The 23,614-nt window shown below is 43.2% G+C and overlaps 1 protein-coding gene across 1 annotated transcript in view; it reads right to left on the reverse strand.

The window, feature by feature from the left end:
- Positions 1 to 4,423: 4,423 nt before the first annotated feature.
- Positions 4,424 to 23,614, reverse strand: part of KCNK9 (potassium two pore domain channel subfamily K member 9) — an 83,724-nt gene continuing 64,533 nt past the window's right edge. Inside the window, exon 2 of the mRNA XM_074573677.1 lies at positions 4,424 to 5,265. Within this exon, the coding sequence (XP_074429778.1) occupies positions 4,424 to 5,265 (842 nt within the window). The remainder of the gene's footprint in view (positions 5,266 to 23,614) is intronic.

The following is a 23,614-nucleotide window of genomic DNA, read 5'->3' on the forward strand; positions in this document are numbered from 1 at the left end:
CTTCAAACTGGAAGAGGGGAAATTTAGATCAGGAAGAAATTCTTGACTGTGAGGGTGGTGAGGCACTGGAACAGGTTGCCCAGAGAAGCTGTGGCTGCCCCATCCCTGGAGGTGTTCAAGGCCAGGCTGGATGGGGCTTGGAGCAGCCTGGTCTGGTGGGAGGTGTCGCTGCCCATGGCAGGGGGTTGGAATGAGATGATCTCTAAGGTCCCTTCTAACCTAAAGCATTCTATGATCCTTTGATTCTATGAAGTAACATCCAAACACCCCTTCTAGAGCTGTGCCATTACAGTCATCCCTGTGAAGCAGATATATGTACAAAGCTCTGGCAAAGCAGCCCCAGTTAGATCTGTCAGGATCTTCCTTCGCAGTGATGAAGACCAGGTGGACAGTTGTGCCTGCATTGTTCTATTAAGTTTCCTCCTTCGTTTCCGTATCACAGCATGCTCAGTCAAAGCTATTTTGGTGCTTCACTGATCAAACTGATTTTTCCCTTTGATGATAATATGAAATATGATAGGATAATGGGGTTGTTATATAATCAAACTCGACAGCAGGGAGCTAAATTTGTGTTGTTTTGATGAAGAGCACATTAGTGTGACATAAATAGACTAATCTGATTTATTATTATTATTTCTAATGCTTAATAATAGGGAAGGATAGGGGAAATGAGACTCTGGGGACTGAGAGTGCATCACAAAGTGATAGCAGACGTCTGTGTGCTACAGAAACACAGGTTAGGTATTTGGGATATTAGGAAATCTTGTCATAAGCAGCATCGCTACTACCTGCTTCTAGCTGAATTTCAAAAGAGCGAGCAGCACGCAAGAGAGGTTGAACTGAAAGAAATGATGTCTTAAGTGGAATAAACCTAATAATGTACCAGGGAAAATATTCTGTGAAAAGCAGTGTCATCAGAAGAAAACTCGTATTCATGTAGGGCAATAAGAAGTCAAAGACAGAACAGGCAAAAATCAGCTCACCTTTCACTGACTGATTTTTCATGTGCAACTGAAAAGCTGGGATTAACCTTGGACAAAAGCTTCCCTTTCATGATACTGTCTGTTCCAGTTCCAGGCAGCCCAAGTCATTATTCACACATCACTCAAAAACCACAAAAACAACGAAACAGAGAGGCATATTTTGCCCGGTGTACCGATGTGTACACATGAGAGTTCTGGTATTTGTGGCTGCTCACAAAGCGCAGTCCTGCGAGAGCTCATGCAAACGCCTGAACGCATGCAGGCTTGCAAAGGCAGCATCTCGCCACTTCAAAATCTCATGTGTAATAAAAATATAGATTGGACAGAATTGCAGGCTCTTCAGGCAGAAAATTAAAGTAAATAAACATATCTCAAAATCCTAAGAAATGCAGATACATTTTAGCAAAACACTTTCCCACATACACGCTCATTACAGCTTTTAAACTTAAAATGTCACTACGGACGTCTGCTCTGGCTCCTTCATATCAACATACACAGATTTCTTCAACCACATCCATAAACTTAGACTAAGCTAAAGCAGAGCTTTGACAAAGCCGTTGAGTTTTAATCCACAGACTCTAAGTGGCAGATAGCCCATGACATGCCAAGGTAAGTTGTTCCCCTGGTTAAATACCCTACATATTAAAATTTACTCTTCATTTATGCTTCCAGAGGGAAGATTTAGTAACGAATCGGCTAGAGTATGTAACAGCTTTGAACTTCTGGAGTTCAACATGATTTATACGACATTTAAAGATTATTTGTATATGCAGCAGAAGTAGAATTATCCTCTTAATGGAAAAAAAAAAAGGAAAAAGCTTATATGGTGTTTTATAAAAAAGTTTTATGTTGTTACCTTTTTTCACAAAACTGTTTAAGTTTTTTTGCTAAAAGTCCTGTTACAAAAGTTCTCCTTTCCTAGGCAGACAGAATTTCACTCAAGTTGTGCAAAACCCCAAACTTTTCCTGCTTTTCTCCCATGTCAAATATACCCAGCAGTTTTACATGATATAGACATGTATATTCCAGGCACGCTTTTTCTTATCTCCTTAGCAGGAAAAGAAGCCTACATGTATTTGCTCTTCTGGGATACCACAAGAAAAGCCTACGAAAGTGAATTTGGGCAGCACTGTGAACCCTATGGGACACCCTCGCGGAAACCAGCTTCTAGGTGGCAATCACTGAGGTGTTTTAACGCATCCTGAAACACTTTTTCTAGCTATGCTTCCTTCAATACTTCTGCCGTCGGCATTTGCCTTAGGACACAGTACCAAGGTATCATTAATACATCCAGCATGCTCTCTCACTGTGCTGAAGGATGTTATCCCCTTCCATGTTAGACTGAAAAAAAATCCATCCTCATCCATCCTCATTAAGAATCCGACGTTATTTCTTCACTAATCTTAAAGGAGGCTTTCATGCCACAGCAATTTATAATCCCAAAGGAAGCTGCATAGGGGCGTCAAAGTCATGGATACTTGCTTTTCATTTACTTCTTGAAACACAGATATGGAAATTAGGAGAACATGAACATATTTGATATAGCTAATAATTTAAAGCCCGGGAGAAGAGAATAGAGGAGGAATGACATTCCTTATTTCTCCCTGTTAATGCTTTTTATAGGTGCCTTTTTGAAAGGATATCAACATCCATCAGCACACAGAGCTCAGAGCTGGGGCTTGTACAAAAATACACCATCTAGTTTAAGCAAAAAAAAAAAAAAAGGATTATTGCTTTTACACTGAGAGCACAAAATGGTAGAACCAGCAGGAGGTGATTAGTGCCAAAATAAAATGGGTTTTGTAATGGCAAGTTAACACGGAAGGCAATTTAAAAGATAGGATTAAATCAGAGACAAAGGTACAGGTTTATAAAACTCCCAGTCCCACCCCTGTCAAGTCAAAGATAAATCTCCCAAAAGCACTAAATCCCAGGTAATCATTGCAAATTCCTATTGTCTTAAAAGGGAGCTGGATTAGGCCTCTAATTGAGTTCAGTAAAGTCTGTTTGGTCCAGATGAACAACCGAGAGATGGACAATCCCCAAGGAACAACTCCACGACATGGTCTCAACATCCTCCACTATAACTTGCCCACGCAGTCACTCCCAGTGTTACCCTCCAAACACTGGAGTAAAACTGCGTTTGCCCATTTCTGCTAAATGCATTTTGCCTTTTCTGCCTAGCAAAAAAGCAACATCACATCTAATCTCACAAGTTCCCAGTGAGCCAAACACAAGATACTGTCCCTTGAATTCTTCCTGAGACCAACAAAGGCTTTCCATTATTTACAAATCAAAAGCATTTAGAGACAATCATCTTTATTTTTTTATTTAAAACAAGGAATGCCCTGTCACTATTATATAAGAAAAAATATACATCCACCTATTTATACCCATCCTAATCCAAGCATTCCGAAAAATATAATTCCTATTCATGCAGGTGATTGCTGCACAAAATAATAATAATAATAATAATAATAATAATAATAATAATAATAATAATAATAATAATAATAATATTTTATAAATAAAATTAAAATAACAAAATACACTTTAGTTCCAACAATTCTCCCAATTTCTCCTAAAAATTCCACTTGCAAATTGTTGGAACCATTGAAAATGAAAAAAGTAAATATAGGTAAATCAATAAGATTATTTGCTTTTGATTATTAATTCCATTGCTAGTTTTTCTTGTGTTCTTATTTATGCATACCAGTTTTACAAAGTGCATGCTTTATTTTATTTTATTTTTTTTTAATTTTGAACTGGCAAGCTAAAATGATCCATCTTTTCCTGCCTTTTTTAAATGTTTATACAATCTAAAATCTAGCATTAAAAAATTTATCATGATACACCTGGTATATTGACTGCTTATGGCGCATGCTTGTCTTGGCAAAAAAAAAAACCCGAAACAAATTGGCTCCCCTCCCACCCTCCCCATTCCTTTTGGAAGCAATCTAAAAGTTAAAAGCAGGCTGGAACACAATTGCCTCAAGGGAAAGAAAAAAAAAAACAAAATAATAATACCTGATGCTTTAATTTTTGTCACATGGCACTAGTTGTGGAATTGCACGCGCACACACACGCACACACACCCAACACGCACGCACGCACGCTGCAACCTGCTCGTGAGGAAAATAGTTTATTAGGTCAGGAGTGCCAGCGGCACATGAAGGCTCCCAGCTGTGTGTGCAACTTTGGATTTGGTACCCACTTCACGTCACCTTGAATCCTCTGACATCCACCGAGGGGGTAATGTAAGGCATACTTTGCTGGAACAGTAATAATCCATGCTTCATGCTCAAGAGCTGAGTCTCAGAGGAGGACTGGCTTTCTCTGCTCCCTTTGGCCTCGCTCCGTCTCACTCAAGGAACAAAAAAACCCCAAAACAACGGAGAAGAACTGGGGAAAACAAGGAAAGCAAAAGAAGACAAATCCCTTTAAATGGACTTTCGCCTTTTCATCAGCCTGTGGTTATCTGTAAAGCTGTGCAACCCAGGTGAGATGGAGCTGACAGGAGATGGGAAAAGGCTGTTTTTTAATGTGCTTGGTGAGATCTCCTCTATCTTGTAAGAGATGGAGTGAAAGTACTGGGGGTTCAGCTTTGAGCTGAACGAATTTTGGTGGGACACCACCCGGCTGGTGTACTCGTGGGACCTGTAACACATGCAGGAACAAACTGACTGAAGGTCTGTTACTTCGGCCTTGTACCGTGGCCGACCATGCTGGGAGTCCTCTTGGATGTGGATAATCATGCTGTTGCGGTTCCCTGCCAGGGACGCCCGTTCCTCGGCATCCCGCCTCTCGTCCTCGCTGTTCATGGTTAAGAACCTGAGAACAACCAGATTTAGAAATGCCCCAATGACCGTCAACCCCACTAGAATGTACATAAAGCTAAAAGCCACGTAGAGAGGCTTCTTTTGAAGGGCCCCTTTGGTCTGCAGGGCCACATAGTCTCCAAACCCTATCGTAGTCAATGTTATAAAGCAGTAATAGTAAGCATGGAAAAAGCTCCATTCCTCGTACTGGGAAAAGGCTGCTGCTCCAATGCAGAGTGTTCCCATGCAGGAGAAGAAACCCACAGTGACCATGTTTTCCATGGAGACCTCGGTGCTCCTCATCCCACAGCACTTTTTGATGCGTTTCAAGAGGTACTTGACGAAGGTGTTCATGCGCTCGCCCAAGCTCTGGAACATGACGAGTGTCAGTGGGATCCCCAGGACCGCATAGAACATGCAAAAGGCCTTCCCCGCATCCGTCCCTGGGGCAGCATGTCCATAACCTGGGAGGGGGAATGAAAAGACAGGACAGTCAGCAAGGCAGGTGATGACCACAGCTTCCCCTTTCACACAAGCCACGTGAATCACAGAGATGCTGACACCGCAGCGAGATCCAAAGTTACAGGAACACTGCAGTCACACTGTCTTCCTATCTCCTGGCCTATGTGCTGTAACCAAAGCAAATAAGACACAGAACAACAAAGCTGAATGCACAGGAATGGAAAAGATGAAAGAATGGGCAATCCATCTTACTTTAAATACCTGTGCAGTCTCCTAAACAAGATTATATCGCATTCATTTGCTAAAGAAATTTCATGTCCATCCTGTATTACATGCAATACTGGAAACTTTGGAAATAGGTGGAATTTTCCACAGTATTTTTGAATGTTGCCCTGTCCAAAAACCAGAGTACATTGATGTCATCCAAATTCTGTGTCTGCTGTCAGCATGGAGTTAACAACATCCACATACTCACCAAAGAAAGAAATTCCTCTTCAAACTCTTCCATACTGAACAAACCTTTCTCCTAGACACCCTATGGAAGCCACTCACTGCTGGAACACCACAGGACTTTAGGGATATAATGCCTGCTCTGTCTTTAATTAGAAAAATAGAATCGTAGAATAGTTTGGGTTGGAAGTGTTGGGTTAAAGGTCATCTAGTCTGACCCCCCTGTAATGAGCAGGGACATCTTCAACTAGATCGGGATGCTCAGAGCCCCGTCCAACCTGACCTTGGATGTTTCCAGGGATGGGGCATCTACCACCTCTCTGAGCAACTTGTGCCAGTGTCTCACCACCATCAACATTAAAAATTTCTTCCTTCTCTCTAGTCTGAACCTACCCTCTTCAAGTTTAAAACCATTACCCCTTGTCCTGTCACAACAGGCCCTGCTAAAAAGTCTGTCCCCATCTTTGCCATAGGCCCCCTTTAAGTACTGAAAGGCCACAATAAGGTCTCCCTGGAGCCTTCTCTTCTCCAGGCTGAACAACCCCAGCTCTTTCAGCCTGTCTTCATAGCAAAGGTGTCTCATCCCTCAGGTAATTTTCATCATCCTCCTTTGGACCCGTTCCAACAGTTCCATGTCCTTCCTATGCTGAGGGCTGCAGAGCTGGATGCAGTACTCTAGGTGGGATGTCTCCAGAGCGGAAAAGAGTGACAGAATCACCTCCATCAACCTAGTGTCCAGCCCAGGATAATTACTGAAGAATAAACAACTTACCAGCTTGATTTATAGTTTTACAGTTTTTACAGCTAGTCTGGCAAAGGCGGTTTCATCAGGGTGTTAAACTCATCCAGGACAGAGGATGTAGCGTAGTTAAAGCATAGTTAAAGATGGTAAAATCCTGGCTAAGCCTTTATTCTAAATCAAACCATAAGGGAGGGGGGGTGTTTTGAAATTATAATTTCACTTTTTCACATCACACTGCTTTAAAAACCTACTGCTGAGATTCTAGGTGACAGTACCAATGTCTTCAAAATGGGATTGCTGGGACTCACCTGGCTATGATGTGTATTGACCAGGTGGGTACCACTAGCTAGACTCCCCTTAAAGTCAATGAATAAAAATATGGATTTCACAAGTGCAGTTCCTCCCATCTACACCTACATGTCTAACACAGGTCAATGAGTTATTCTCAGGAGACACCTATTTCTCTACAGCCATTATAATAGAAATCTTGGGACAAAATTCAGATAAAGATTAGAATACCTAAATTTTGGTAATTCCATACGTGCTAGTTTCTAAGCTCCCATTATAGTCAACAAAGATTTCATGAAAACAGGCAGTAGTGAGCTATTTAACTGACCATCCCAAATCTACCTTATGGCAAGATGAAATGACAGTAAACGAAATGACTGTTCCATTCACCATATTCATTAGGTCCCCCGTAGACTGACTAGATGTCTTTCGACTGCAGAAAAATTTAGACACCTACTGCACAGGTAAACTACATACAAACAGCCCAATGCTGGCATCTTAATAATGAATAGAGCTCTGCCTTCCATGACCAGCTCCAGTGTAGATGCCTACATTGTAGACACTGAGGGTTTAAATCAGCTTTCCAGAAAGAGACATCTAGCATCATCTGAGACCCCTGAGGTATCAGGATATCCATAGACAGGCAGATGAAACATGGGGCATACCGCAGACCCACATGCTTAGAGATCAGAAACTGGAGGCCAGACAGCACTGGAGATACTACTGAGGCAGGACCATTTCCCTCGTACTGCTTCAGCACTGCCCATCGCCTTTAGACTCGGGTCATGGACCTGCTGCTCTGAATTTATCTAACCCTTTTTTTGAAACTGTTGACACTGCCCGCCTCCTCAATCTCCTGTGGCAACAGATTCCAGAAGTTCACCATCTGCTGAGTAAAACAGTACTTCATAATTTCAAGGAGATCTCCTTGTTTCAGCTAGTGCCCCTTAGCTCTAGTATTAAAGTTCTACATGTACCTTATCTACCGCCTTCATGACTTCAGCTAAACTCACCTTTATCTCTGCTCTCAATTTTCTCCTGTCTGAACTGGAGCCACCGCCTTTTTAACTCATAGAGCAGACATCACATTCCCTTGGTCATTTCAATGTCCTTCTCTGGACCTTCTCAAGCTCTACCACATCATTTTGGATGTCCAGAAACCAAAACTCTGCACAGCCCTCTAGATGTAGACACACCACGGAGTCTGCAGTTTTGCTAGAACAAAAATATGAACACCAGGCAACCTTCAAAATGAAAAGCAACAATGGAAAGGAAAATAAAATGAGAAAACCAGCAAGAATGCTCTCCAAGAACCAACCAGTATTTCCTTAGCTCAGTTGTTAGTGGTTGGCAGACAGGTGGGATGTAAAAGCCAGTTTACAAAAGAAGCTCATAACTCAAAATAGGAAGTTCTTCTCAGGTTACAAAACAAAAAGATTCACGTGTTGGGCAAGGTAGCCTGTTCATCATAAAAAGCAGTTCCCAAATTACCTGGAAAGGGAAGTGTCTTCAATAGATTGATGCTGGGTTTGTTCCACCTGACTGTCCCTCAATAAAGGCTATAATTACCTCTCATTACTAAGATCAGCTTTTGAACTACAGGGGTGTTAATTAAACCAGGGACATCTTCCCATTTTATAGTTTTAGTTACAGCTGATAAAGAGAAGGAAAGCTTCAGAAAATGTGATTTTCCAGATGGTTGCAGAGATGGCAGTTGGTGGAAACAGCTTTCACTTTGGGTTCTAAAGAAAACGGTTGGGGTGAAAAAAGATTTCTTTTGATATCACTATATGCCTCTCACTAAAGATATCCACAGAGACAGTTTTGGGAGATTATAAAACATTAATATTATATGCTTACACACTATCTCACAATTCAATTTCTAAGATTTGTCACAGAGTTTCTAATTAACTTGGGACTCACAGTTCTCCCATAAGATAGGAATATATCCATATCGCTGTTTTACAGATAGGAAAGCACAGACACCGGCAGGCTATAATTTCCCTCCAATTCACATAGGTAGACAGAATATATCCAGAAATTCTGATTTCTATTCTGTCCCATGTCATACTCACTTACCACAATATCAGATAAATGTCTTTTACTGTATTTTCACCATGAAGCTGGCGTAAAGAAAGGACTTTATTCATGGAGCTGGAATAAGACTTTACAAACAGATTCATGTATAGGGGATGAAAGTCATATATTTCTCCAGTACAACATGGCTTTAAGGAATAGGCATCTTAGTCATTGCCTTCAGCACTCTGAAATGAGGGGTTTCAAAATGCACCAAAGACTTAACTCTCCATTACTTTAGCATTACAGAATCTATCCAGCAATACACAGAGCAATGCATGAAAAGCAACCTCCAGCAGGGCATGTTGTCTGAAATTCAGTAAATCTCAAATTTAAAACAAATCACTGTCTTCTTAACATCAGAGGCTGCCTCTGGGAAAAATGAGGTCAGTAATTGCCAGAGGAAGAGGGGCACAGAGGATCATTAACGCCAGGAAACAGCCCTCGGCAGTGCACAGGGTTAGTCTTTAAGTAGCTGGGTTTTACTCGTGTCAAGTAAAGGCAGAAACAGAAGCAACTGCTTTGGTAGCAGATTCCAGCTACCAAAATTCAGCCATTTCTCACTCTTCTGTGATGAAGAAGAAACATCACATAGAAGACCTTGAAATTAGGTATAGCGAATGCATCCCCTAACAAGCCAAGGGGCTGGGATAACAGTGAGAAAGGAGTATATGGAGCTTTACATTGGACTACACCTAGGTAAATACTACCTATACTACTCTAGTATACTAACCAGTTTGCTGAGGTCCCACAATACAGCAATTTGACCACAGCAGGCAGGTTTGTCTGATATTTCATTAGATATAATTTGTATGATCAAGGACAGTCTAAATAAACTTCACCTTGATTGGGAGTGATGTCGTTAATATTCTCTCTCTCTTTTATAATCCCTCCCAGCTGCTTAGGCTTTCAAGACAGAGCTCATCTGGGTTGGCACCAGGAAGAATAGTTTGGCATGAAGAAACGTCACGTCTCGGAGTGTTACTCCAATTCTGGACTGCAGAGCACCAATGCACCACAAAAGCCATCTCCTCCCAATTACGGAAGGGCTGGGATACGGACATCAAGCAGAACTGCAGGAAGGTGTAGGCAAGGGAGCCAAAAGCTCAGTCTGTAAGGGCTGACACCAAGTGAGTACTCTGTTGAGGTCTTCCCTGCCTTTGATTTTTCCAGGCCTTGTCGGTTCTCCAGTGGAAAAATCTCAAAGACCACACGCATCTATATATAATTCTAGAAGAAAAGGGAATACTGTTTTCTTGTTTACCAGAGTGTAGCTATGGAAGTCTGGGGAAAACCCACTCAGCCTCCTTCAAAGCTTATTTTTCCATGGTGCCTTTCAGATGAGACACAGAAACTCCTCATTCCGATATATGTGAGGTCTATTCAGGAGGACAACCCAAATAGCTCTCTCTCATTTCTAAAGGGACATTGTGCTGGGGTACCAGGTCACAACCATAGTGTGCAGTGGAACACGGCGCACAGCTACCCCAAATCCAACAGTGACCACAAGCAGATGGCTGGGGAAGAGTATAGGAATGTTATAATTATATGTGACATTTCCCCCAAGTTCATGTACCCAGCTTCATCATCTGGAGCTCGGGGATTTCCTAAGCCAGATATGGTTGCACTGGGTTTAGTAACACACAATAGATTTCTCTTCCAGGAGCTCGGGCATTGTCCCTTGAGTGGGTATAAAATTTTAGCACCTGGAACATCCTGTGGCAAGAAGGTCCACAGATCAACCATGTGTTCTTTAAAAAAATCATCATCCCTTCTTTACTTCTCTCCTATTACTATAATCTGATGTCCCCACCTCCTCTATGGAAGAGACCAGGAACAATCATTCCCTACTATCCCTCTTTGTGGAGAGGGTACAGCAAAGGGCTACCAAGATGATTAGGGGACTGGAACATCTCTCTTATGAAGAAAGGCTGAGGGACTTGGGTCTTTTTAGTTTGGAAAAAAGATGACTGAGGGTGGATCTTATCAACGCTTACAAATACTTAAAGGGTGGGTGTCAGGAGGATGGGGCCAGGCTCTTTTCAGTGGTGCCCGGTGGCAGGACAAGAGGTAATGGGCACAAACTTGAGCATAGGAAGTTCCATCTCAACATGAGGAGGAACTTCTTTCCTTTGAGGGTGGCAGAGCCCTGGCACAGACTGCCCAGAGAGGTGGTGGAGTCTCCATCTCTGGAGACATTCAAAACCTGCCTGGATGCGTTCCTGTGCAACCTGCTCTGGGTGACCCTGCTCTGGCAGGGGGTTGGACTAGATGATCTCCAGAGGTCCCTTCCAACCCCTACCATTCTGTGATTCTGTGTCACTCATGATTTTATAGACATTTTATCAACAAAAATGTCGTGCCTGCATTCAGGCCCTAAACAAGTATCTCTGGCACTGTTTAGACTCATGTGGACAGACCAGCTTGCTTGGATCTACATCAGCAATCTTTGCACCATGCTCAGCTGCAGGGTATAGACAGGCCTGTAACGTCTGTCTTGTCCTCCAGCACAAATTCTCTTGAATAACACTTTGCTTCTGGGGCAAAAAGGGTCTCAATAAACAATTTCATGCTATTGCAATGATGCAGACTGCCCAGAATAAGTAAATCCATAAGAAAAATACAACATTAGGGGAAAAAAATCCTGAATACTTCCAGTGCGTTGCATCTACATAGTAACCACCTCCAGTATTGCAAGGTAATATCTATGCTACGCTAGCAAACTAAACTGGGACAAGGAATGGATTCCACCACCAACCCATGATTATCCACACTGTTAAATCATTAGCACAGTTCCCTTCATGGCTTTATCCTGGACCAGCCAGCACTGTCCCAGGTAAAGTCCATGCCTGGTCCACCCATGGAGGTCAACACTGGCCAGGGACCACTGCAGATAAGCAGCTAAGAACCCCCTGGGGCAGTATGTGTGTTTAGCTGTTACTGGCATTCTCCATACCATCTTTGTTGGCCTCCGTGTCTTACAAAACACAGGTCCTGCTCTACTTAGCAGCATAGATGGAGCCTGTGTGGTGCAAAGCAAAGGGTGTTTGTCTACACGGGGCTCCGTCAGAGATTGGGAGAGGTTTGTCTCTAGATGTGCATTGGTACCAGGCCAAATGCATGGTCAGTGTTAAAAAATTACAATTAAATGTGGCAGTGATAAGTTATTTATAGTTCACGTTCGGGACAGTGTGTAGCTGCAGAGAGGCTAAGCCTCATTCACATTCACATTCAATGTACAACAGGTTTTAGATGTCTTGAATCTCAAAGCAACACTCTGCGTTATTCATGAGGGATGCTTTATTTCTCTCAGGAGTAGGTTTCTCCCCTCATTCATCCACACATCATTCATCCTTGTGATGGACATTTGGGCTTGGTCGTCTCTGACAACAGCCTCTGGAAAGAAATGAACTACTCCATCCCTGTGACTCAAACCTTTCTTACTCATGCTGGCAGCTGCCCTGGCCACAAGATAATGAAAAGAGGATAACGGCACCTGTTACTCAGATGGGCAAGCATAACTCAGATTAAAACATCTTCCTGATGTCACACACTTCACTTCAGAGGTTCATCTACGTCAGAGGAACTGCCACAAAGAGCAGGCTGGTTCTCCGCTGGATTTGCTACCTGTGCTTTCAGCAGGGAGAAGAAACATCTTTGCAGTGCAGATGAAAGAGGTTTCAGTAGGGATCAGGGAGATACTTCATTTAACTACCTGGTAGTAATTCATTTACCAGGACAAAAGCTTTCTCCTGTAAGGCAATCGAAGGCACATCATGGATGCTACTGTACCTGGATGAAAGCTGACGTGTAACTGCACCAGCCTCCTGGCACACGAGCACCTCTGACTGCTCCCTCGTCTCTTTCCCACCTGTCTGGGCTCTCCCTGAACCCTTCTGCCTTTCTCTCTTCAGGACCCCTTTTTTCTTTCATTCCCTTGTCACTTGAACTGACTTCAGCACATCACCTGTATCATCTCTCTTATTTTACAGAGCTTTCCCTTCCATCCTCAAAGACACCTTCCCCTTCCATGCTCAAGAGACAGTCTCAAAGCGTCACACATGGCTCCCTACAGGAACACACAGCAATATGGGCTGTTATCATCCCATGTTGTGAAGACTTGGACATCCTGTGAGAGAAGGAAGGATGTGCCAACCCCCAGGTGCAACCTCAAATCCAAAATTCCTCGACAAGGTCGGCACAGCCTCTCACCCCTGGTCTGTTATGACTGCTTCCATGTCCTGACTGCAGAGGTAAGGTCATGCCACCTTGGAAATTACACTCATCGTTTTCCATTGTATCAGGACCTGCAGAAAACCTCTTCTTCTGGGCAGCAGGGATGCAGCAGGCTTCCTTCACTTTATTCTCCCCACCATGAGCACAGACATCTTTTCTTGTTGACTCTGAAGCCAAACTCTGAAGATGTTGAAGGAAAAGAGTTTCAAAAGCAGCTCTGACCGCACAGGCAGACACACACATACACACAGGCAGTGTGCAGCAATGCGATGAGGAGGAGGAGAAATGGCTCTGTGATCTGCAGACCAGCAGGTGAAGGCACAGCCAAAGACGGTCTTCTTGTGGGTGGGTGGTCAGCCCTGACCCGGGCGCATCATGAGTTGGGGCAGACAAGTGTGTCAGCCTCAGAAATTACCCCTGGCACAGCAATTTCTTTAAGCTCACTGCGCACACTGAATCTACTGCCTGTCAGCAAATGCAGTGCCTGACAGCCCAGCAGCAGATGTGAAGGACTCATCCAAAACGACTGATAAGACTGATAACTACTGCTGAGCCAGCACAATGCCAGCATCTGTGCCACTCATCCCTCTGCCATGTTCCCTCACTCCCTCTATTAGTCAGATCCACAGCCATCACACATTACCTCTTGCCTTACGAACCCTGAACTTCCCACTCTGGAGCATTCTTGATGGGAATTTTTTTCCTGTAGCTTCTCTTCCAGCCATACCAAGTCGCAGTAAATACCAGCACGGTGAATTCTTTGCGTTGCCCAAACTGCCTATTGGCATAAATGCCCACCCCTGACCATTACCAGGTGTTCCTAAACCATGTCCCATTGGAAAATGAGACCATTCTATGATTCTAAGATACAACCACAGTAAAAGCACTACGTCGGGTGTACTTGGGCAACTGCTTAAGAATACAGCCCTGAAGTCTTACAGCCATGATGGAGCAAGAACTGAAGCCATCAGCTGTGACAGCCTCCTGGGTAGTCCTCTTGTGAGTGTAGCTTGGGAATACAATATGTTTCTCATACTACCTTAAATTATAGGGATCCAAAGGCAGAAATTTAGTGAAACACAGCCATGCAGTGCCATGCTCATTTCTCATTCAGGGTAGGACTTAGGACTTCAGGCTTGGCTGGTTTCATCTGGGGATCACATGCAATACACTGTCAGGTGTTCCCTGCAAGAAGTTGCCCCTCTTGAAGAGACTTTCTTTGGATTCTTAGAGGATCAAAGCAAATAATGTGTCCCAGTCCCACTAAGGCTCTCAGTAACGTCACCTCCATGGGATGCATCGGAGAACTGTGTTGCAGAGGTTCTCAGGCTGCTTAGATTGGGCTTTCCTCCTCCTTCCCTCCCTGGACTCCACCACCAGCATGTAGAAGGGATGGCCTCTCCTCTGTCCTCCTGTTGGACCCCTACCTGGGGTGATGAGGGGACAAACCTATTCAGTTCATTGTGGCAGAGCAGCTGGAAGTGCTGCTCCTTCAGTCGTGTGTCTGTCAGATGTGTGTGCCCAGGTAGCCCCCACCCTCCCCACAGCTGGAGAGACCTGGGGCCTTCTCTGCTTCGCCTGGAAAAGATCTTGTATTCCTCCTGAACATATACCCAATGGCACACAGCTCCCCTGTTTTGAGAGATATTGTTTCTGCCTAATGGGGAAGCTAACTGGTCACAATATTTGGCCATTTCAGATACCCACTGGTGTACTGCATGAAGGAATAGGTTTACAAGTTTAAACCAAGCCATAGGAAACTTTTCTTTTTCTAATTAGCTCTGGTTTTATTCTTATTTCTTGATAAGGATGAGACACCTATATCTATGTCTCTGCCCATCTGTCTTTCCTACCCAGTAGCTTTGAAGCCGCTCACCAATTTCCATCACTTAGAAGCTGTAATGTGAACTTGATAGTAATCTGTTCTGCTGGGCCGGCCATCTGGCCAATCTGTGAATACACATAAAAGGGCCAAAAAATCAACACACACATAGTGCAGACTCAGCTGCAATGTGATCCGCTCTTTCTCTGGCCAGCTACAGGAAAGAAACAAGAGCTGTGGGTCCTGCAAGGTGGGGTGAGACGTAGTGGCATGGGAGAGGACTGCAGGAATAGGACATCTCCATCGTCTTATGGATGTCAAGACAACCCGTAATGGAATACCTATCTGCCTGCAAATATGAGGATGCAGAGTGGGGTTCAAGAGAACTGGGGGATGTTTTGGAGTTCACAGGAAACCAGGCTTGATTACTGCTGCCGCTCACGAAATGACTTGTTTCTAGCAAAAGAAAGAACTCGAAAAATGCTGCTTTAAAAAAAACCAAAATATTTGAGAGTTCTGCATTTGTTTGTGTTTCTTGTTCTTTTTTTCTTTTGCACGTGAACCTTTTCCACTTTTTCTGTGTAAAATTTACACTATAAAGGGTTTTACTAAAAAATTAAAAGAGGGAAAGTGGAAATTTTCAAATCACCACATGAAACCACTGACAATCTTCCTGCTCGTCTATATGACACAGAAGACCTGATTATCTCAGACGTCCTCTTGTTGAACTTACACAGCCTCTATTTTTACTGCTTAGATAAGAGATGTCTGCGATCACTGGCAATTCTTTTGAATAAGATGACAGAGCATCCGAGGTAATTGCCACCTGGTGTACCACCCCCCAGGAAATCAAGGATGCCAACACTTGCCAGTTAATTTTGTCCATACATGACAACATTATCTCTAGTCATCTCCGCGACTTCCTCTGCTTCAGCAAAGAGGCTGGGAAGAGGTAATAGGTTTCTCTCCAGCTCTGTCATGAGACTAGAATCAAAAACAGCAGGGCCATGTTTCTGCTGTACCATTTCCTAAGTCATACCGAAACCAACAGCAGCTCTGTTCTGGATTTCCAGCTGGGCAGTAGTTGACAGCTCCCTGGCCTGCAGCTGAGCCTGGCCACCTTTCTGAAGAAATCAACAGTGGTACAAATCGTCAGCCAGGCACACCACCAGGAGACTGTGTGTGCATCACAGGGACGCAACAAGACAGATCAGCCAACAAGCTGGATTTTTGTAACAGCAAGAAAAACAAACCTCCAAAGTCCAAGGACAAGCAGGTTGACCGTGACTTTTTGGGTTCATACATCTTGGGAGCTTTGTGGCAAGCACCAAATGATCAGGTTTTCTGGAGCCTGCACACCACCAGCTCAGCATAAAACCTTTGCATCTGGACCCGTGTGTGGTTTATATCTCTTTGGCACTGAGATACCTGACTGCACAAAGCCCTGTCACACTTCTGAGTCAACATTTTCCCATGCACTCTATTTCTCACTGCCCCTGCACACCTTTCCTCCTCTTCCTCCTCTCCGTTTTGTTCTCTGAAACAGTCAGAGGATTGACCTCAAGCTCACATCACATCTAGTCCCAAGACAAATCATGCCCAGAACAAGTTCTCAATCTAAAATGAATTGTAGCAACCACTAGGAAAAGACTTATCAGGCCATGTTATCCATTCCCGGAGGCCAGCATATGATTGTTCCCTACAATATAATCTCTAGGGCTTTGTCCGGTTTTGTTTAAATGATTGAAATAACAGGGTTTCTGCTCTGTCCCTTGGGAAATTATTCCCCCGTCTAGCAGATCCATCTATTAGGAAGGTTTTTTTGATACACAGCCTGTATTTTTCTATGCTGTCTTTTATCACAGTGTTCCTTTATAGCCCTCAATCCAACACACCCCATTTCTCTCTATGATTATTTGCTCCTTTACACGTCTTGGAGATAGCCACAGCTTCATCCCTTAGTCAACATTAACTATAAACAGAGCTCTTTGGGGCAGAGTCCATCTTAACAAGAGGCCAAAAATGAATGGGTTTCTTCTTACTTTACTATGTTGTGATGACAGGGAAAGGGGCATGAGAAATTTCTGATTCCTCATTGTTCAGAGGATTAGCTCTTTTCAAACTAAAACCAACCAAGTCTCAGCCTTCGCGGGGTTAACAGGATTCTGCTCACAGTCCTGCTTGAATGGCTGAGGCTGCTCTCAGTCTGATGCTGCCAGGGCTTGAGAAGCTTGATCTCAACAAAACCCTGTTAAAGAAACTATACTGAAGGCTGGCAAGCATCAGAGTGACTCAAAACATCAGGGACACATCATTCCTGACGTAGTAATCACGTCCTCCGAACCTGTGATGTCATTATCCAGCGGGCTCTGTTTGCAAATTGGTGTGACATCAAATGCTGTCAGCATACCCAGCGAGAGAAGCGGGGTGACATTTAGGGAGCGGTTCATCTGTGTTTTCACGGAAGCAATTGAATTTTGCCTCTACGACTCTCTCTACACAACCAAGAGACTTAGAAGAGCGCAGACAACTTGCCACGAGTTTGCTCACCTAGCTGTTTTTATTTCATGCTGTATCTACTGCAGATTCCTCCAGTGTGGAAGAAAAAAATAAAAAAGGATATTTTTCAAACGTCTGGAAAATATTAATAGGCACATGGTATTTTGAGCAGATTCTCCTTTCTGCTGTTTAAGAAACAAGAGCTTCCCCCATCCGAAAGGGCAGCTAAAGGAAGGGTTAGCAATTCCCACTGTGCTCAGCTTCGGTCCCTGCTAGAAAAACATGCCAGCAAACCAATTCAGAGACACAACTTTTATTAATACAGATAAAGTGCTACAAGCTCTGGCCTAGACAAAGTTATAGGGATACAAAAGCGCTTCTTCCATCGTAGTCTCTGTCCCGGTGGGTGAACAGTCGAGTGCAGAGGAAACACCAATTCCTCTTCCCTCTCCTTTGCTTCTCATTCTCTATCCCTTCATAACCACAATAAGGAATTTTTCAGATGGACACAAGTTTTCCTGCTTCTAGATCTTTGCAATCATAGACGTCTTTACATCAGTTACAGCATTTATTGTACCCTTCTCTGAAAAAAACGCTTCCAACACGTCTTCTGAATCTGGCTGGATGCAGTTTTGGCCAAGGCTATTTTCCCTGCAGACACTCTAATTTTCCAGCAGCTTTATTAGCTGAAACCTGGCTTCAGTGATCTAACAGCCAAAGCAAGTGGAGTCCATCATAATTTCCCCCATTACATCACATATAGACCAAGTAGTGATTCGATCATATTTATAGATAGATTTCACCAAAGAAGTACATGTATTTCATTTAAAAAAAAACAAAAAAGAAAAAAAAGGAAAAAAATTTGTTCAAATGCTTTGGCTTGAGCTTATTTTACCAACATACAGTTTTTTACTTCTGTCGCTCTTATTCCCAAAACAGACTTATGCTTCAAAATACGAGCAAAAAGATTTCTCAATTTTCCTTTACAAACTTTACATGTGTTCAGTCAATTGTCTTTGAAAAACTGAAATAATTCAACCAAAACTTTTTTGAAGGAAGAAGTTCAATGCTGATTGAGAAAGCTTTTTTTGAAGTTGAAACCAAGAAAGTTAATGGAAATACATTGCCCAACTCTACTGCCCTGTTCAGTTTTCCATTGAGCCAGTGCTAACTTTGAGGTACATTTATCCTTGCACTTGACAGAAGAGCTGAGCTAAAACGTCAAGGTCAAAATTTTGCAACATTGTTCAGGTCTGTCTATGGGAAGATTTGCTGGAATTGCCGTATCAGGGTAATTACACCGCTGGAGCTAGACTGGTCTAAGTCATTGGGTTGACACTTTCATAAGAAGCCACCTCATCCTTTTTTTGTGATAACAACTTTTATCCCAAAGAAGCAAGCACACACCAGGAGCATAGAGACTGCAAGTACCTTTTCCCACCAAGACAAAACCAGTGGCGTTTCTCACGGGATGATGTTCCAGCCAGCAGAAACTACCCAAGTCAGGTGATTTAGGAACTTGCGCCTAACAGATATTAACTCAAAACTTCCTTTCACATGCAGTGAAAATTCCCTTTCTAAAAAGATGGAGCTCCACCTCTGTTAGGGCTTCCATCTCCACTAATCAAGCTGTAAGGCTGTCCTTAAACTCACTGTTCTTACAGGTAGAAGTCTTCCTATTTTCTTTTTCTTTCCTACTTGTTCATAGTCTGTTTGTTCTGATAAAAGTGAAGGCCTTGGCTCAAACAGCAATTCTTCCCCGTTTGTCTTCCCTATTCCTATAGATGAATAAAGATCAGCCATATCTCACCAGCCTGTTTTTTTTCCTTCGATGAATAACTCAGCTACTGCCAGTGTGTTGCATTAGACAGTTTCACTTTCATAGCATTTTGCACCTTTCCAGCTTGAATTCCATTTTCTTGTTCATCAACAACCCAAATTTAGATACAGAAACACAGAAATTCAATGCTCTATTTGTACAGACTTTGAATAGTATTTCATACAATTTTAGACAGATCTTGTAGACAGCACTGACACAAAACTTGAAGTACTGCGTCTCAAACCTACCTGCCTCTGCTTCACAGTACTAAAAATCCATGGGATCTTATTTTGTCTCACACTGATGAAAATAGAGTAATCTTTCTTGGTGACTGTGAACTCATAGCACTATAACTCAAGTACACATGAGTTCATGGTTTAACTAGAGACTAGCGTTTGAGCTAAGCTCCATGTTAGCGTTAAACAGATGGCTGCTAAAAAGAAACTTTCCATATACTGCAAGCATCTCTCCAACAAATGACCCATGAAAAGCAGGATGGGGCTCATGTGCGCTACTGAGTCTTGAAGCTGACAGGCATATCCCAATTAGTTATTCTAGAAGTGGCTTGGTTTAGTCTCCTCAACACATTTCCAGTTCCAAACAAATCCTTTTGCTGAGACCAATCTGAGATCTTTCACCTCCCCTTTTATTTCTTCATTGTTTACAGACATCTACCTTTTCCATGTCAGCCCTGATAAGCACACCAAGCAGCAAGATTGCAGAAGGCAGTAGAGTGAGACACCATTTAATGCACCTGACTAGGCATGATCAGAGCAATCCATCATTTCAGTTTTCTATTCCCAGCCAACAGGAATAGTCAAACTGAATGGGAAGAAATGGGAAACCACTTAGCAAAACTTCTTCAAACCTCTTCTCATCACCATTTCTCTTTTGCTGGGTGGAGAACAGTGTCCTACTATATTATTTTAATATCATAACCAAGTGTTTTCCATTTTATTTCATAGAACCATAGAATCATAGAATTGTCTAGGTTGGAAGGGACCTTTCAGATCATCAAGCCCAGCTATCATCCTAACACTGCCAAGTCCACCCCTAAACCATGTCCGTCAGCACCATGTTTACCCACCTCTTAAATACCTCCAGGGATGTCGATTCCACCACTTCCCTGGGCAGCCTGTTCCAATATTTGATAACCCATGGAGAAATTTTTCCTAATACCAAATCTAAACCTCCCCTGGCGCAACTTGAGGCCATTTCCTCTTGTCCTATTGCTTGTTACCTGGGAGAAGAGACTGACCTCCACCTCTCTACAACCTCCTTTCAGGTAGCTGTAGAGAGCGATAAGGTCTCCCCTCAGTCTCCTTTTCTCCAAAATAAACAACCCCAGTTCCTTCCACCGCTCCTCATAAGACTTGTTCTCCAGAACTCTCACCAGCTTCATTGCCCTTTTCTGGACTCCTTGTATTTCTAGTGTGATATCATCTCGCACTCCTCAGTTTGGAACTGGAGTTGTAGACACATGCTAAAGTTTGGACTCTCAGTAAGGATCTTAGCATAGTTCTGTGGAAGTCAAGTGTCATCCACTGCACATTTCAGGGAATCAATATATATAATTATGTGGCGGGTTGACCTTGGCTGGTACCTGCAGCCCCTGTCTACAAAAACCTTGCTACCTAAACCCAATACAGATCAATAGCTATTTTTTATTTGCTTGCTTGGTTGCTTGTAAGTCTTGGAAGTAGCACCTCCACTTCCAGACTTGCTACCTCATTTGCTGCTGTGTTTCATTTGCTTTGTGAAACCATAACCAGTTTGATGGAGGTGTTGTCACCAACTTCAAGTGTTCACACTGAGGCTGAAGTGGTTTCTCAGTCCTGAAGACCTCCTGACTTCCTGACTGTGTAGCAGCAGCAGAATTATAAACCTTGCAGTGTTTTATTTATCTTTGCAGAGGACCAGCTCTCAGCTTGAAAAAACCTGTCCCAGGGAGAAGACTCCAGTAAGCATCAGCACATCTACTGGGTAACGAAGTTACTTTTCTTACTAGGCAGATAGGTGGTACACGGCCTAAAGGTAGAGAATCTGAAAATATCCTTCAAAACAAAAAAAAAAGTCTTCTTTGGCTGCACTGCATCTCAGACAGACTTCTGTACTCACTGGCCTATTTCTTCCATCAGTTTCACCACATCTATTCCTTTTCTTCCCCTGGTCCACCTATATCTCACTCTCATGCCATTCTTGTGCCTTCACCCTACATTTGCTGTTGCCGCCTCTTTTTTTCTGCTATTTCCCTCCTCTCTCTTGCCCACTTTCATTCCCGTCTACCCCCTCTTCATTCTACTCTGACTTGAATATGCCAAACACCTGCCGCCTTAGGCAATGCGCAATAGTTAAAAGAACTTCATAGCCTACAAACACCCTATACAACAGTTGTTCTATGACCATAATTGCCAACTATAAACCATCAGCCTTATCTTTGCAGTCAAGATTAATTCTGGCATGGCGCATTATAAAATTAGCCATCCTTGGCAAAGCTACTGGCCTTTAGTTTTCGCAGGAACACAATTAAATGGCATTTGCACAGTCAAGCTAGAGGAAAGCTAAGGGGAGACAGACATCATGAATTTATTTGATTAGGAAGTAAAACAACTATTCTTTGGTTAGATCAAGCATTCGAACACATTCTATAATGTTTCAGAGGTAATACAATCAAAATGAAACTGCTCTTAAACACTTTCCCTCCTTCCCTCCCACCCCAGCAAGACACAGGGAAACGCGTGTAATAATAGCAAATGAGGAAAGTCGCTACCAGATCTCCAGATTTTGGGTTTGCTCAGAAGATAACTTGTGCCACACCAGTGAAAAGGTTAATTTGGTGGGCACTCCTGAGCATGCACACAGCTTGTGGTCCTTCCTAATTAAACACATAATGCACACATCATAATCAGAGCTGCTCCCTCACCCTAGGGCTGGATCTTCGTCTCATAAAAGTCAGCAGAATGACCCAGAGGAGCTACTTTGATTTATGTTGGCTAAAACTCCAGTCCCTGAGCCTCTGTGCGTACATGAGGATGTGTTAGCATTACTGGTGAGTATCTGGGCTTAAAGAGGCCTTGCTCACACACAGATTTTCACTGTGCAGATAGGCGCTTGTGTATATATCGATAGTAACTCAAATCTCACCTCTTCTCCATATCAGCTGGTCAATTAGCAATGCTCCAGAGCTGGTGTCCACAAGCTCCATCCTGCTGGGGCTGACTCCCCTCTACTCAGGGACATGGTCCAAAGGAAGTAAAATCAAGCAAATTTGCTGAGTATGGCCTACTTTGTCATCACAGAGGTCCTTCAAATCACTGAATTTGGCATTTTGTAAGAAAGCTATAAAACACAGAACAGTTTCAACCCACCATTTTTTTTCTTTTATTTTTCCGAACCTGTGATGTGGTTTGCTCACGTAAATTGGAAAATTTAAACATTTGTCTAGCCCCCTTTAAATACCTATGCCTTGTCAAAAGGCAAGCATCAATACCATTATTAGGAAACCAAGGATCCTAAGTGGTTCTTTAGAGGAAGGGAGGTAAGAGACACTGTCTTTAGGGTAAGATCTGTAGTCCCTGGGAGTCTGTCAAGGCCAAGTGTCCTAGGCACTTAAATCATTACACAGCGATAACACGTCCTCTGGGAACTGGGTTCAACTTTTGGTGACCCACACAAGTTTTACGTGTGAATCCTGTTCAGCACAGCCTTGTTCCTCCACCCACCCACAGCCAAAGGAGCAGACCGGCTTAATTTACTGCTGTTTAAAAAGAGACACTGGTCCTCAATTTATCTCCATCAAGAGAAAAAATACCCGAGCTCCTCAAATGAAAAGCCCTGCAGGATTTTGCCTGCGCGAATGTGAGATGGAGATTTGACAATAAAAAAGACATTTCATTTGTCTTATTAGTGGCTGACGACTGTGGAAGGTGTTCAATCAATTAGACTGATCTTGGACTCCTGAATTATTGATAGAGAGAGCTGGATTACACTCTCAAATGCTTTTAGCTTAATTGCCCAACCCATCATTGCTTCATTTTCCTTTTCTTATGTGTATAATTTTTTTGCTTGTTTTGTTTTTTAACTATAGCATCTTGCCAGCAGCTGACCCTGTTACTTTGCCGCTGTTGCCGGCGCTGCTGATGCTGACCCAAGGAGCGAGCACTGAAGGCTCGTCCGGGCAGCGCTTGTCGGGTGCAGCAGGCAGGCAACATCAAGGTCACGCTGGCATCCCCCAGAGACTAAGTGGGACTGGGGAGGAGAACGGTGGCTTCCCGCTATGAGAGAGACACACATGGCGGACCGGGGTGCCCATCTTCCACCTCCAGCCTACTCTGTACATTTTATAACTCACAGTCCCTTTCCATGCCTTCCTCTTCATACACTTTCTCCTCTTCCTTTGTGCCCCTGTTTCCTTCCCTC

This window comes from Larus michahellis, chromosome 2 (genome assembly GCF_964199755.1).
Source record: "Larus michahellis chromosome 2, bLarMic1.1, whole genome shotgun sequence".
Lineage (NCBI taxonomy): Eukaryota > Metazoa > Chordata > Aves > Charadriiformes > Laridae > Larus > Larus michahellis.